This window comes from Dicentrarchus labrax, unplaced genomic scaffold (genome assembly GCF_905237075.1).
Source record: "Dicentrarchus labrax unplaced genomic scaffold, dlabrax2021, whole genome shotgun sequence".
Classification (NCBI taxonomy): domain Eukaryota; kingdom Metazoa; phylum Chordata; class Actinopteri; family Moronidae; genus Dicentrarchus; species Dicentrarchus labrax.
The window spans coordinates 4,470,747-4,487,248 of record NW_026136716.1 but is presented as its reverse complement, the minus strand read 5'-3'; the positions used below and the strand labels follow the sequence as shown (position 1 = coordinate 4,487,248).

Sequence of the window (16,502 nt, the reverse complement as noted above, 5' to 3'; positions counted from 1 at the left end):
CTAGAAGTTGGACATTTCAGCAGTGCTTGTAGTATTACAGATAATACTTATACCGTATTAACATTAACATACCATGAAAATTCAAACACAAGCTACAAAAACACCAATGGAGTTATTTTTTGGCTTTCAATTTGTGGGTTAAAGGAAAAATCCTTTTGAGGTGCTGGCAGATTTTGTTACCTCTGGATTGAGCCAGGCTAGGTGTATCACTGTCTTTATGCTAAGCTAAGCTAACTGGCTGCTGGCTACAGCTTCATATCTAACAGACAGACAGAGTAGAATTTTCTCATATAACTCTTGTTGAATGTTGAACTATTATTTGCTAATACTTACACATTTAACCATGATAACTTTGTCTGTAAATGTTTAAAGGACTTTCAAAAGTTGGTCAAGCTCTCTTTTTGTATGATTCATACATTAGTTTGACAAGTAGCAAATATCTTCAGTCACACTGACAGGCACATAAGTCATGGATTTGGGACTGAAGAGAAAAGGAGGTGATAGTCACTGCTAATGCAAATGATATGTGACAGATGTCCCACATCCCTAATTAGCATTTTAAACTATGATTTCAACTTTGTTACGTAAGGCTTCCTTTTGTCTTGTTTAACTTCACAGCAAATCAAACCTGGAAAAAGAAGAAGAAGACTGTGTGATGAAATTCAGATGATTCCCACCTGACAATGTCAAAGCCTTTCTTTTGTCAAGATTGTCCTCTCTAACAATGCCTGGCTGTCACTCCCCATCCTCTGCTGCTCCTGAATGTCACTTTTATCTCATCGTTTCCATTTACATGATCCCAGCTGGGTCCAAGATCATCTTACCTACATGTTCATGAATACAAGGTTCTCCATACAGCTCGAGGGATACCGATGGCATGTGGCCCTTATTCAGATGGAAATAGGCAGAGGCATTTTCACATGCACTCTTTGGCACCTGTTTTGCATGCAGGTTGCAGTGTTAGCAGCACAAAATAGAAGCGCAGATTGCTTTAAGCAGACCAGGCCTTCAAGGTCAAGGTCACCCGCTTGGTGTTTGCTGCTGTGATTGCACTTAATTCAAGTCATCATCAGACACTCATGCGGCTGCGCACAGACAAACGCCTACAAAATCACACACAATAAGTCAGTAAGTACTATGTTTGCACATTTTGTACTCAATCTAGTCATTTGGACAAAGCATTCCCTGCATAGTGAGCTGAGCAGAAATTGGGATTCAGTCCAGAAAAAATACCTCTCATCCATCTTGTGTCTCTGGCACTGATTCAGTGCCATTCTCTTTTCATTTTCACTGTGGGCCCATTTGTGTGTTTGTGTGTGCATGCTGATGAAAAGTGTGAAAAAAATCACAGTTGAAAGATGCAATGATCCATTTCAAACAGCATCTTATAAAATTGTAGAACAGCTTGAAAACGTATCCCATTTCAGACCTTTACAGTAGGGCCTTTAAAATGGATCCCATTTAGATGTTTACAGTGGTACCTTTGAGTTGACTCATCCCAGTGAAGCAGCTGATAGCTCCGGCATCACATCATTGCAAGCATTTTAACCCAATATAACCCCGAAAGTCCTCTGGCAGGTTCATACTGGCTGTTCTGCAGTTGAGATTAAAAACATGGACCTTGGCATCAGGGTTACTACATCCTGGAGCAATGGCCTGAGGAGCTCCGGCTGCCTAAAACTGCTGCTGGCTAAACACCAATGTCTTTCAAGAAACAATGTCCCGGTTATTCAGGATAATCCACAGCTTTTGTTTTAATATCTAAAGATTTGTGTGAAACCAACAAGTACTCCAAATTAAAGGACAAAATACATTGTTTGGCCAACTCTAAGGTTAATGTTTGGTTAGGGTATAAAACTGTTCTCCTGTTGTGCAAAAATGTTACAAACATAAGAGTTTGCCACCAGAATGTCTGCAAAATCCAAGAAGTATCTGGCATGTTATGTTCTCCTTGACTCGCCTTTTCAAGTACATGATGCGTAACTTAATGTGATGATATGTGTTCTGTGTGCAGGATGGAAGAGACAGTGCGGTCGCTGCTGCAGAATCAGGGCGTTCCGGAGCAGACTGCTGTGGATACAGTGGACATCATGAAGGCCTACAAGGTAAACCATCCCACGAGGGTCTGACACTTCCTGTGGTTATTTAATGAGACTAAAGTGACAGTGATCGTCCAGAGAGAGGTTATTATTTGAGTTAAAATGCAACCTTTAGTTGGTTAATTGGTCAAAAAGTAATTGATTTATCACAGATGAAAAAGGAACCCTATAAGTTTACCAATATATAGTTATATTCTCTATTTACTCATTCATATGCCAGTAATCATCTATTTCTCAGCTCAGAGATCCAAAGTGTTGACTGAACCAAGGAGAAAGCGTTCATTGCTGACTTGTTACATAATGGAAATGGCTGCTGGGATTGAGCAGAGAGGCAGAAAGAATAAGTAATACCTTATATTTATATATATTTCTGAAGCACAGGGTCACTTTTTAGGTCGCACTTCACAATTTGGAGCTCAAGATGTTTACACAGTGTTGTAGCGCTGAAATGCTGTTGCCTCAGTCTGTTTATCCTCAGTGTGATGTTATTTACTTCCATGTCTAAGAGCCTTAACTATGGGGAAAGATAAGTTATCTTGCTTCCAACTATGTGTGATGCTTTTATTGGTAGACTTTGTCAACCTAGATAGTCTTTATAAATGACTACATGTGTTCATCACTGTGAATAAAAGACAGAAATAGATGGGAAAAAAACTCTTTGAATGATGACCACAAATAAAAGTGGCTGCAATAAAAAACGAGCACTGTAAGATTAAATGTCAAATATGAGAGGCTTGTGAAACATGGGCTTAGGAGTCGTGATCATAGACCGATATGCTGTAAATTGTCTCGAGGTGCAAAAGCTTTATAATGAAAATATAAATATATATGAAATGGATACAATGCGTATGCAAATAATGTTATCTGCGCACGCAGAGTAATCCCTTCCTGGGTTCCCCACCACAAATGGATTATGTTGAGGAGAAACAGTATGACAAGGATGATAGAAAGTGGAATTAGAAGTAGTTGCTAACAGTAAATATTTTCAACTCTGGGCACCTGGGTTCTATCCCAATTGATTCAGTATTATACAGAGAATATGTGAGAGTTTTTTATATTTATCCATGTCTTAATCTTTAACTGTTTGTTTTCTTGGTTAATCTATTAATTGTTTAGTGTACAAAAATGTCATAAAATAGCAAAAAGTGACAGGTGGCATCTTCAAATCACTTGTTTTGTCGGACAAAGAAAATGATTAACTGACCAAACATTTCAGCACTAGTTCAGCTTCTGTTGATCCTGTGTGTATTTAGCACACCTACAGCATCACAGAGCTGCTACAGCAGCATGGCTTTAGACTTCTTACTAATGTCACATAACTCGTAATGGAAAACAATACAATAATAGTCACAGTTAAGTCCAGAAAACTGTGTGAGATGGTGTTGAAGAAGCTTTAGAACTTGATTATATGAGGTAATTAGGTCAGAGAGAATGAACTTGGAGGGTTATTATGGTATTCCCAGTGGCTGTATAACTCAACACCCTCAATTCCTACGCAGTGATGTGCTTCTGCAGCAGCTGTATTCTGTGTATTCAGCAGACAAACTCAATAACTTGAAAGGGCAGCGTGAGGGACAAGGTTCCCTCGCCTCTCCCACTCCAGACTCTCTCTGTGGAGATTATTACCGAACCCTTTACCGCTGTCTGATGAGCAGTCTCTTAAAGCAAACCGCAAACTTCAAAGGCTAGCCCCAACAAACAAAAGCAAACTTAAAACCGTGACTTTAAAGCAATGGCTCAAACACAGTTGTCTGATGGAATCAAGCAAGATTGAAAACCTAATATATGTTTAGAGGAGATTGGATCAGGCTGAAAATAAACAGCTCTGAAGGACATTATTTCCAATTCCTATTAGGAGAAAGAAGTAGATTGTTCTATGCTGCATTTGGATATATAAAGGATGAGTTGCAGCCATCCATTAATGCTGCTAACCTCAACTTTGTCCAGCACATTAAACATAGATATCTTTAGAGTTGACAATTATCCGTCAACGCTCAGCCAGGAATGAAAAATGTAATGTGTGTGCACGGTTATATATCACACTCTAACAACTGAATACCTCAATGTCAATGGAAGAAAAGCTACCACTGCTTCATTCACAGCACATGTCAAAGCCAGCCACACTCTGTAGATGTAGCTATAGGGGATTTCAATACCTGTATTGTTAGAGGGGAACTATAAGTGAATAATACAGTCCAGCCGGAAGTAATATTTCTATCTTTGACATTTAAGAGGATGAGAAATTGCTGCATTCAGAATAAATCTTGTATTCTAGTTATACTTTTAATCAAAGCTTTTTTGACTAACTGTTTAATACAATGGTTCCCAGCCTGAGGGTTAGGATCCTTTGAAGGGGTGGTCATAAGGTAATTTATTGACCAGGGTATACGAAAAATATTGTTCAAAATAGATCCTTTCTTTCAGACTTATCTGTAATCTTAGCTTTTTCTAGTTAGATTTATCTTTTCAGGAGTTTTTCAAATGTAACAACCTTTAACCAAGCTTTAGGCCTTTAGGAGAAAATCACTTGTTGGTACGAACCACAGATGCTATAGTCGTAGATGGTCGCAATTTTCCAGATTGCTTTGTTTTTACTTGTCCAAAATCCCCAAAATAAACCTAAGCATATCTAATCCAAAATGATTCTTCTGCTACTAAAATTTAGATCCCTTGTTTTCAGAATTTTCTCAAACCAAGATACTCGAAAGGTTTCTGTTATTTAAGTGAAACAATCTGAGAGGTTCGATGGAGAAACTAACTTTTTTATTGAACTGCCAAAAAATATTCAACCTGGGACGAGCAGATACTGCTGAGGTTGCAAATTGAGAAGTTAGACTATAAAATAACAGAAAGTGCCCTTTTCATTTTCTTCTCACATCCTCCTTTTCTGACTTTTCGCTAATCTCTGCTTTTTTTTTCTTGTGTAATAATGAATAGGTGTCCTTCTTCAGGCATCTAAAAGCCACTCAGATGAAACTGTCTGAGAATGTTATAGGTGAAAATCACTGTTTAGTTGAACTGCTATCAACTCATAAACATATTCAACCTTTGAAGAGTGGTCTCAGCAACTACTTTAGTCTATAAAATGCAGAAGATAGTGAAAAATGCCCAAGGTACATTTTGAAATGATTGCTTGTTCTTTCCCATCCCAACGGTCCACATATTGAACAGAAAAATAATCTTATCTCAGAAGCTGTAAAAAGCCCATGTTTGCTTTAAAACATACTTTAAAGCAATTAATTATCTTTTTTTTTTACAGCTCTGAAGATGCTGGGCTCTGAACATTTATTACAAAAAATGGGTAATCTCTCCAGTGTGACAGAGAGCTCATTGTGTGTCGGTTTGGTGCTAACCAGACAGTACCTAATTAGTAGCTAATTATTACCAGTAGTTAATTATCACAGATGCCAGGAAGCCAAAACATAAAAATCACAAGAGAAAAGAGACAGTGACAGAGATAGCTGGCAAAGAGACTGAGAGAGATTATCAAAGGCAGAGAGAGAGAGAGATACACAGTGATCCCCATCATACAGACGAGATGAGAGCCCTCAAGGTCACTGCCACTCTTTGGAAAACAAGTGAAACATGATTAGGGATTAGGGGATGTTTTGGAGCTCTGTTGTTAAAGCAGCCTCCCTGTTGTCCCGTCTACCCATCTGATCCTCTCCCCTTTCTTCTCTCCCCTCTCGCTTTCTCGTTCTCCTTCCCTCTGATTCTTGTCTTTCATGGCTCCTTACCCATGTCTGCATCCCGCCTCGAAACATTTGTCATACCTCACTTTTGAGCGCTTTCTTCCCATCTGCTCTGGGTTTTTCCTTGCCAAATTTCTCCTTCCTTTTCTTCTTCTTTTTTTTCTTTTTCGCCCTCTCCGTCTAACCTCGTCTCGTTGTCTGTGCGTCAGGATAAACTCTCCGAGGAAGTGCAGAAGCAGCACGATGGCCCCGAAGAGAACGGCTCCCCGCCGGCGACTCAAGCGGAGCCAGACATGGGGCTGCTGCCGAACGCTGATGCTGATGCCAGCCAAGCAGAAGAGGACAAAGACAAAACCATGCCCCTTCTGGAGCGCCTCAAGGCCCTGGAGGTAACTACTTCACCACTGTACTTTTATTTTTTCTTTCTACTGACTTTCCTTTTGTTTCCTTCTCTCGACCCACCTTCTCTCTGCTTTGTTCTTCTTCGTTCCTGCATCTTCATCCCCTCTTTCAGCCACCCCTAGCTATCCTTTGTGGCCAGCCTGTCTGCCAGTTGTCAGAGTCCTTGCTCAGTTGTGTCTGAGAGCATGACAGCTCATCAAATTCTCCAGTCTCCTTCGTTTGGAGAGCAAAGTCATCCTATGAGAGCCGCCGCGGTGGCCTCAGGCTGTACTCCAGCTTTGGTTTGTTTTCCTCTGCGCTCAGGGATTTGAGCTGCACTCCGCCACGAGCCCCGAGCAACAGCAGAGCGCAGCCACAGTGATCCACGCTGATTGTTTTTTTGTTTTTTTTCTTTGCTTAAGCCACTGGACACACGTCCTCTCAGATCATCCTTTTAGCAATTAAAGCACTCAGCCATCAGTCTTACCTACTCATTTCTAAGTGGCTTCACATTCTTGATATTGATGTGGTGGAAGGAGTACCTCATCTCAAATCATGTACAAGAAGCTGACTGAAGGAGCTAAAGTACCTGAAACAAGAAAGTGTATTAGAAATAAAGCCTTATTAACTCTTTAAGTGCACACACATAAAGAAAGAAAAAAGTAAAAAGAACAAGAGACCTTAGAATGTGTTCTATCTTCTTATACTAAAGCTTCCCTGATCGAAAATAGACCCTAATTACAGCAAAGTGGCAGTTAATTGCCTGTTGCTCCTCAGCTGTAAGTTATCTCCTGAGACTGGCAGGAAGTATGGTCAACTTGTCCTGGTGATCAATCTAATGAAGCACATTAGCTAAACATTACATTTTAAACGGCTTTATCAAAAGTTATCTGCCATTTTATTCCATTCTGCTGTGCGGGTGATGGATGCACCGCTAGCCAAAGCAACAGGAACAAAGCAGAGGCAATACATCACTGCCCCGCATTGTGCATAAACTCCACTGACACTAAGTAAGCACCGCCCAGCTCTTATTTCTGCAGCTCAACTGATTCACTTGGCAGGCACGCACTGTGGTCTATAACTGGGTCTTAAATGAATAAACCCAGACTTTGGGAGAAATGCCCGTCGGTCATCTTACTTGTTAAGTAATGACAAACATAAATGCTAAAATTACCCATGTGTCCAAAGACTATAATTTACTAAGGTGCCTCTGGCTTAGACTTTGTGGTAAGGTGGTAAACTAGTAGCAGGAAGTCAGTACTTTCATTAGTGATAATTAAATAGGTTGATTATTGCTATCTTGTGGTGTCATTTGAAGTACATGTGATAAAATTGTAGGTTACTACTGCAACAGTAGTTCTAATGTCTGATGTTAAAGCTGCACAAATTCACATTTTGTATCTTCACAATGGATCAAATGACTTTGTACAATGTAAAAATGGCCACTCAGAGTGACAAATGAGAAATATCCCCTTTCTCTACAGACCCCCACTGCCTGTAAAGCATGTTAGCCCCTTTCAGCTCATTGTGTTGGTTTTCTGGCCCCCACACTCCACTCTCAATTTAGATTCCTGGCAGCTTTTTCTTGGAAAAATCTCTCACTGTGCAATACCTGCCCAGAACCAATGGCAGATAAGTGTAGCATTTAGTAGCTAATGAACCAGGCGTTTTTGTTGCTTTTATTCCTCTGCCAAATAAGATAACTGATGCAGCTTTAAAGGATAGCCTAATTACAGTATTTATTTTCTTACATAAATAAATGAGGTTTACTAAATTACTAAAGGATTAGGTTGATTACAAAAATGGTTATCAGCTCCATAGTATAGAATCTATACAGACAGTTACAGTGATTGTAATTTACAGTAACACATTTTTGTTTATCTGTGATGCTAGCATGTTCTGGTATTATAATAACAAAGTGTTACAGGTGGTGTTATACACAGCAGTGAAACCATCCAGATAGGTTTCCATGCTAAAGTATATCAGAATATGATTGCATGGTTTGAATGACTGTAGAATCAATATCTTTATTATTTCTGAATCTTGACTTAGTATTTCAGTCTCAACACTTTTTTAACTATTTCACCTGGTGTTGGAGACGGCGTTTATTCTTGTACATTATACTCACAACTTCCATAAGCTTAAAAATTGCCAGAGCGGCTTAATCCATCACAGTAAACATGGTTATTGCTTTGAAATGAATACATTTGCTGGGCTGACTGTTTGCATCTGAGTATGTGCATTACATTGGTCAGTCTCCCGACAGCAGCAGAAGGAAAGCATCATCTTAAACCTCATAAACTTGTCACATGCATTTCTTTCTATAAAGTGTTCTATAAAGAGAGCAGTTTATTTCAAGGTTTTCCATTTGAAACGACCATAAGCGTGCACTTAGTGAACAATGATAAAGAAAATTTTATTGCAGTTAACAACCGTAAGTCCAAATGACATTGGCGTTCTCATTTCAGCGTTTAAGGGCTTGTGTGTCACCGAACAATAAAGCAGCATTAAAATTGATGTCAGGGGTTGAGGTAACAAAATACCACTTAAGTTGCATCTTGTAACTATGGCCTGGAGAGTAAGATAACACAGAAAAAAAGAGCACTTGTGTGGGTGTAGTGCTGACTGAATCAGCACATATTAAAAAGTGATGCCTTTTAGTTGCAGTTGCGAAAGAAAAAGAGATTTAATTTAGATTTATTTATACATTTCAATTTGTAATATGCTCCATGGGCGAGTTTTAACTATAAACAATGATAAATAAGATGTCAAGGGTTTTCTCAAGTTAAAGATGTCTCCTAAAAATAGAGAAATCCATTCACAACACACCAAAGACACACAAGCTTCCTTTAATCACGTTGGTCATTCATTACATTTGCAAACAGAACCATGTAAGCTTCAAGGCTTTAATTAGTGTTTCTTCCTAGATTGCATAATTGGAATGTTTGGGGTTGTAATTATGTTTCCCATGATTTCATTAAAGGATTGGTAGTTCCTACTAAAGGGCAGAGGGCGAAGGAAGCAAGGCTGACTGACAGCTCCTAATATGCTGCCTGCCTCTGACAAATTGGAAACTCCCAGAGATCAATAGGGCGCCGCCTCATCGCTTGGCAAGTGGAAGAGATATTCTTATTAGGTCCAAACTCCAAATGGCTAGCTGCCGCCCCAAAGTTCAGCCTCATAACTTCCATCCCCTTGACCTTTTTCTCTGTTGTGCTTTTGTAAATTTTTTATCGGCCTTTACGGTTCAGTGTTGACATATGACCTTTGTGAAGCAGGTCTCCTCTTAGCTGCAGCTCGGCTTGATTGCTGCTTCTGTCTCCATCGCTGTTGCATCAAACGTAAAGCAAAGTCAATGCGATGTTGGTGCCCCCTGACGCTGAATGTGTCTGACTGTGTGTGTGTTTCTTTACAGGAGCGGAACTGTGCCTTGGCCTTGGAGAATGAGAGCCAGAGGGAGCAGTACGATCGCTGTCTAGATGAGGTGAGCGTGGACCTTGTTTATCTTGTCTCACTCCAAGGCACATTCAAGGGAGCCGTACAAATCGGCAGATGTTTTACTTACCTTGGAAATTCAGCTTCATATGAATAGAACGAGTAGTGTTGTTGAAAATAAAGTTTTTAGTTTCCTACAAGCTAGCAGTTTACTTGTACTACATCTTGAGGGAGGCAGAGGTGAATCTCTCACTTTAATAAAGAGGATAGCATGTTTCAGATGTGCTACAGTCTGATTTAATGTAAAAAATAAAACTCTTCAACCAGGATGCTAGTTATTTTTCATGCTTTTTAAACATATTTAGCTCTTACCCAGTACAGTGCACCGCTATCACACCTATATTCAGTGGTCAAAACAGCTTATTATTATTTGTAGTCAGTGCTCATTTTGTAATAAATATTCGAGCTGTTAAATTACCGTAACCTGATGTGAACTGGTGTTGCAGAAGCAATGGTTTACATAACAATGGCACTTGTGTGCCCTCTGGTTATTTGTGAGAGCTTGATAAGTGCTGTTCAGGGAGCCACAAACCAACCCAGCTCTTGGCTGTGCCTGCTTACTGAATCACTCCTGGAGGGAGGGAGGGGGGCACTACTACAGGGCGAAGTATGTCCAGCAGGGAGAAGTTGGCCAATTTGTCCTCCAACCAACAGGCTCAGCAGACTGGGCAGATCTGCCGGAGGGCGGGAAAGCCAGGGTGAGAGAGAAAGGGGGAATGAAAGAGGGAAGGATGGAGGGAGGGGATGGGGAAAGGGTGAGGAAGATAATTGTAACTGTGTGATAAATAGGAAAGGGAGGGGGGAATTGTATGATAGAGCTGTACTAGAGTTTGTGTCCTCCATGGATTGTATTTGGAGTAAATTCAGTCCTTGTCTTCTTTCTGCTTCCCTGCTCTCATTAAGATGGCGCAACTCGGCTTTGTTGTGTTTACTTGTTAACTATTTTCCTATGTGGTTGACTTTTGTGGAAGGAGGGCTTGGTAATGATCCTGTTTTGATGATGGAGGCTGTGAGTTCCACTCTAACGACTGCACAGGACAGCAACCAAAGCCTAAAGTTTGCTTTGTAACAGAAGGGATGATTATTTTTTTATGTTAGGCCAGCTGTTTGGCTTGATTTTAGTGTGTGGGGAAGCGCATTTGTAGTTTAATTACTTGTGTCAAAGTCCTACAGTGTCTGCAATCAGATCAAATTATCTGTCCAAGACCAGTAAGTCAGGTTTTGTTTGCTCATTACTCAGCTATTTTACAAGAGGCAGATCTGTAAGTTGCAGTTCTAGGAGCAGGGCTCATTTCACCATATTTACTCCCATCTCTGCTCATTCAATAAACGAGAGTGAATGCACTCAAAGGAGCCGATGTGGCTTCACGCTGTATTAATGAGCAATCAATGAGCAGTAATCGGAGCCGCTTCTCCACCGGTGTTGTGGTCTGAAGTGCGTGTGAGTGTTAGCCACTGTGAGAACAAAGCCCATCTCTGCTTCAGCCTGTCAATACCGCCATTAGGAAGTGAGAGTTAAACATCGTAAAGAGACACCTATATGCACACACACCAGGTACTAGGAGAAATAACTGTAATATATTGTGCCATTGTTTTCACTTAAGCTCATAATAACTCAACTCAAGGGTAAATTGGCCGAGGAAGTGCAGCATTAACAGTGCAAACGCAGCCTACAGGGACCTGTAAGGGTCATACAAGATCAAGAAAACCTTATCACCAAATCAGCCAAAGTACATTCATTGACAACTCGTTTTTCCTCTCTGTCTGTTTAAGGTTGCCAATCAAGTTGTGCAGGCGCTTCTCACCCAGAAGGTTTGTTTCTTATTTTTGTGGAGACCATTTTGCTCCTCAACACATATCCCTTTTAAATAGTCCATCAAAGTTGTGAAATCATGCATGCATTAGGTAAAGGATACATAGACTGAACAATACACACACAAGACATGCATTGTCCTGACTCCTTCCTGTGCTGCTTCTCACCCACAGGATCTGAGAGAGGAATGTCTGAAGCTGCGTACTCGAGTTTTCGACCTCGAGCAGCAGAATCGGGCACTGAGTGTTTTGTTCCAGCAACGGATCAAGCCCGCCTCGGACCTGCTTCTCCAGGTATGCTGCCCACTCAGATATTCACACCTTCAAGCTGTGACTGACTTCAGCCAGTGAGGAGATTCACTTGAGCAACTGGGGAATAGCAGAATTACTGTATGTCAGAAATACAGCCTTTATGAGGCCTAACAGCCAAGGGAGGTGTTTGTGGTATTGGCTAGCACCTTTCTGCATCTTATTACAATTCACATTTCCATGTAGAGAAGCCAGCTTGATAATGCTTTCTCCAATTTCCCCAACCAAATTCATGAAAAACACATTATCTGACACAAAAAAAGAAAGAAATATTTCTAATAATCTGAAAAACTTGGATGAACAAAGCAACTGTATGTTCTTACCAGTCGGCAAGATCGCTTAAAAAAGTAACTGTAAAGGCTAGTCTGAACTTGAAAGAGCCCCTAAATTAAATAGCGGTACCAGACCTATAAGATAGCCCTACAGATGTTGTTATGTTTATCCACAGCATACTGTATATCCAAGACCGAGTTCTTATTTTCATGCATTTTAAGTTGTTTTTCATTTGAGTTGTTATTAAACTGCTCTGGGGTCTCAGCCGGAGAGAGGGGCTGTGAAGTAGACTGTACATACTTTGATTTAGAATACAAAAAAAAAACCTTTTACGTTCATCATTATCAATCTTTTTCCCTGCTCAGAAGCTGTGTTTTGGTCTGTTTTTCTGTTTTGCAGAAAACATAAAGGAAGTACAAGCCTTGTAGCTCAGATCCCTTGGAGTTGCTTTAGTCTTTGTAATGCATCATGGTTCAATCTGAGGTCGCGTATGTGCAGTGTTAATGTTCCTATTTTTATGGTTTCAAGTAAGGATTCACATTTATTCAACTTGCGAAAATGGTTGGAAAGCTTCTAAAAAGGCAAATATTCGCTTAAAATGTCCCCACTTCTTTAGTGTCCTGGTGGCTGGTATCCCCCAAATCAGAATAATGCAGTAGTTTTACACCTCCAATGCAGTTCTGACTCTGAGAAATGTTTGCAGCTCTAGAACTATGATGTGCTACATGAAGGGATGTCTCCTTCACATCCCACAAAAAAACAAGATTTTAACCAGTAAGCATCTAGTCTCTCCTCTGTAACCATTAGACAACGTCCACTGTACTTATATTCTCCACAAACTCTACATTCTTATATGGAGTGGTTGAAAATTGCCTCAGTTCATCTTTTTGGTCCCTTGGAAAACACCAATTTAGTGTAAAATGCATTCCAGCTAGATTTTTAAGATGTAATTATGAGACAGATGGACCTGCCACTCTATGCTTTACCCATCAATTGTCAACAGTGATATAGAGCAATAAGGTCAGTTGGGAAAGTAGGGTTTCACGTAATTGTGCAAATTGCTGCGGGGCTCCTTGCTATCAATACAAAAATAGCAAGCTGCCAAAAGGAGAGAGAGAGGGAAAAGGAGCTGTCAGTCCATCTAGACGAGAAGAGAAGAGGATGAAAAGATAGGAGGCAAGCAAGGGTAGATAAGAAGGGAAGGACAGGAGGGTGAAAATGGAGAGAGATGAGATAGCAGAGAAGCATGGGCACCAAGACGACAAAGAGGCAGACTTGAAAAACTAAGGGCCAAATAAGAAGAGGCAGAAATGGTAGATAAATGGAGTAAAAAAAAAAAAGAGGAAAGAGAAATAATATGGCTTTGGGTGTGTTGTAAAGCTCTCTGTCAGTTCCAGCTACTTTCAGCACCATTATTGGACAGGCAGGAACATTGTCAAGTGAAACTGCAATATAAAAGGCTTGAAGAGGGATATTGATGATACCACTGTGGGGACCAAGAGGTGCAATCTAGCTGGAAATTCGAATTAAGGCCCAGACTCTATGTAATGTGTTTTTCCTTTCATATGATTCAGCTGAAAAGAAATTCAGAAAATATGCCACTACCTTTACACATGTTTTCCCACTGGAATATCATTTTCCTGCCTGCTCATTACTTACTAATGTCATTTTCACCATCAACTGGTGATTCAGTGTAAGAATTAATCATAATGTGATCACACTGCTCCGGATGTTCTGTGCGTCCATTATGAGCTCTCCAATAATGTGTGGGAGAGCTGTTAAAAACATCTATATTTATCTTTGTCATGGGGGACTGGAACTTCCGACAGCATGTAATTTGGAATTTTTTAAACTTTGTTCTATCCATCTATCTGATGTCTTGCTTTCAGTAGCAAATTTAATCTGTGAACTGAATGTGATAAATCTCTGTGGTGAAATCTTTTTTTTTTCACTGTGCAGTTCCACAATACACTAACAAATACACTACTCATCATAAAACCTAAAAATGTCATATTTATTAAAGTAATAGGGAGATAATCAATTCCACTCAACTCTGCCTACCACATCTAAATTGAAACTAAAGCATATTAACAATATAGATGTTCACATAGCATTTATTTATGTATTTATTAATGTAGTTATATCACCATTATATGCCACTTTTTTTCCCCAAACCTACTAACAGTTTTCAGTTTGCACATCCCACTTACTAAACCACCCCAGCAGAATTTCTTATGAAAATAACAAGGGTGACTGTTCATTTCTTTTCTCTCATGGAGCCCCAAGCAGAGGGAGACTTAATCACCCATATGAGTGTACTGTTTCCCATCTAGCTCTGGCCTTTTTGCTTATCAGTAATTAAACGTTCTCTAGTTCCCAGTGGGCATCTTGAGTTTCTCTGATAAAGAACCATAATGCTTTTGATGGTGACTACACCACTTGTGCACCTTCAATGCTTTCAGCTGAATTGGTTTGATTCCAAAAGTTCCAGTTATTCATTTCAGAAAAATCAGACATTTAAAAAACAAAAACAATAAACTGTGATGGTTGTTTTTCTCAAACCATGCACTATTTGCAAGCCAAGGGAAAATAACTGGTGTGCAGCCCCATCCACTTATGCTGCTTATCAAATATGACAGGCAAGAGGCAATTGAGTCGACCATTACTAGGGCAAATGCTCTGTGTTTCCTGAGCAACCTCAGGGCTCCAAGGACAAGGCATGAACGTCACGACCTCATTATTGCTCATGCAATTGTGCAGTGTGTATAGTCAAATGTGCTGGTGCCTTGTCCATCAACAGTTTCTGTGCAAAAATCACAAATTTAAACAAATGATGCCCCTTTTGAAGAATCCTTTTAAAGAAGCCTTTTTTATGAGTCAGATATATAGATCAGGTCATGTTGGTGAGCATCATGTATACACGTGGGTGTGTGTATGGGTTTACGTGTGTGTGTTTCTGTTTAACTGCTTGTCTATCTGCTGTTGTGTGTGTATGTGTGGGTGTGTTGCAGCACCGTTCAACCGATGAGTTTTTGACAGCGGGTGCCAATACTGATATATTTGTTTGGTAGCTGCCTATTGCTGCTATTCTGGGCTGATATTCATTATCTTGAAATATGACCACTGTCAAGTCAAAAACAAGAAAGCACAAAAGCAGGAAGCCTCTACTTTTTCTTCAGTATGACACACAAAACTTCTCCACTGACTTCCAGACTAATGTTTTTATAATGATATTAATATATAGTCTTACAGCATTGATGGGTTTTAACATTTTTGACTTTGATCATGGCCTTGAACCTCAAAAAGTCTGAGAAGAGTGTACACACGGCCTTGTCATCTACCGTTTCCTTCAACTATCTTCCCCCGTGACCCTGTGACACTATTGACTGAATGCTTGATGAGGATGCTGAGGAGGTGAAATCCAGCACCCTACGATAAGATCAGAGCCTCCCGTGACACTTCAGCCACTCCCATCGCATGTGGACAGCAGGGAGGCCCGGCGATGCGGCATCAGAGCTGCACAAATTTCAATTTCATGACTTTGAAACTGTTATGAGAAGCCATCTGGCACTTTTTACTAGTCCAAACTAATAAAACTTAAACAGCACCAATCCAGCTTAATATAGTGTGAGTACATTTTGGGTGCAGTCATTTATGAGATAAAAAAATTTCAAAACATTTTAACAACTCAATTTTGATCTGGAAAAGGCAAAAATGGACAAATCCTCCACAGTTAAACTGCCTTTGAACCAAATCAAAGCAGGGATCCCTGTGCAGGGATGCAAGACTTGATGTTATATAAATCCTAAAAATAGTAAAGAATACTTTTCCTTATTTATGTGTTGAAAAACCATTGACAGTGGGCATCGATCTGTTTCCATGGCACCATTACCACCTAGTCACTGAAGGTGAAAAGTCAGTCTTTGAAAGCTTATTCACAAGCTCTCACTAATACAAAAAGAAGCTTTTCCTTTGGTTTGATGTTTTGCTAAAAGTTGAAGAGAAAAACGTAGGATGGTTGTGTTTTGGCCACAGGCGACATGATGCAGGTTGTTTGTTCTTAAGAGACAAGAAAAGCAGTTAAGTTTTGCTATCATTAGGAGCTGTTTTCTTTTTTTTTTTTTTTACCACCACAATGTTCAGAGGACATCTTTCACAACACACAAAAAGTCAATACAAAAGAATTTCATGGAATGAAATAAAATTGAGGATGAATCTACCAGTTATTATTTTAAGATGTTTATGGCATTTGTGGTTTTCAAAGCTTGGTCTCCATTTGCTGTAGGTGACTTTCACTTTAAAACATGCTATTGTCTTGATGGATATTTTTCTACTGCACGCACACAGCATGATGAGTGCATTTCATTTTAATGGTAGAAGCTAAGACTGAAATATATCAGAGCACAGAAATACACACACGCATATACATATACTCCCTGTG

At 39.9% G+C, this 16,502-nt stretch overlaps 1 protein-coding gene across 7 annotated transcripts in view; it reads left to right on the top strand.

Moving 5' to 3' along the window:
- LOC127378569 (nck-associated protein 5) overlaps positions 1-16,502 on the top strand; it is a 130,396-nt gene that overhangs the window by 89,547 nt on the left and 24,347 nt on the right. For all 7 annotated transcript variants that reach the window (XM_051427516.1, XM_051427517.1, XM_051427518.1 and 4 more), the window contains 5 exons: positions 2,015-2,105; positions 6,001-6,180; positions 9,588-9,656; positions 11,441-11,479; positions 11,654-11,773. In XM_051427516.1, the coding sequence (XP_051283476.1) occupies positions 2,015-2,105; positions 6,001-6,180; positions 9,588-9,656; positions 11,441-11,479; positions 11,654-11,773 (499 nt within the window). The remainder of the gene's footprint in view (positions 1-2,014; positions 2,106-6,000; positions 6,181-9,587; positions 9,657-11,440; positions 11,480-11,653; positions 11,774-16,502) is intronic.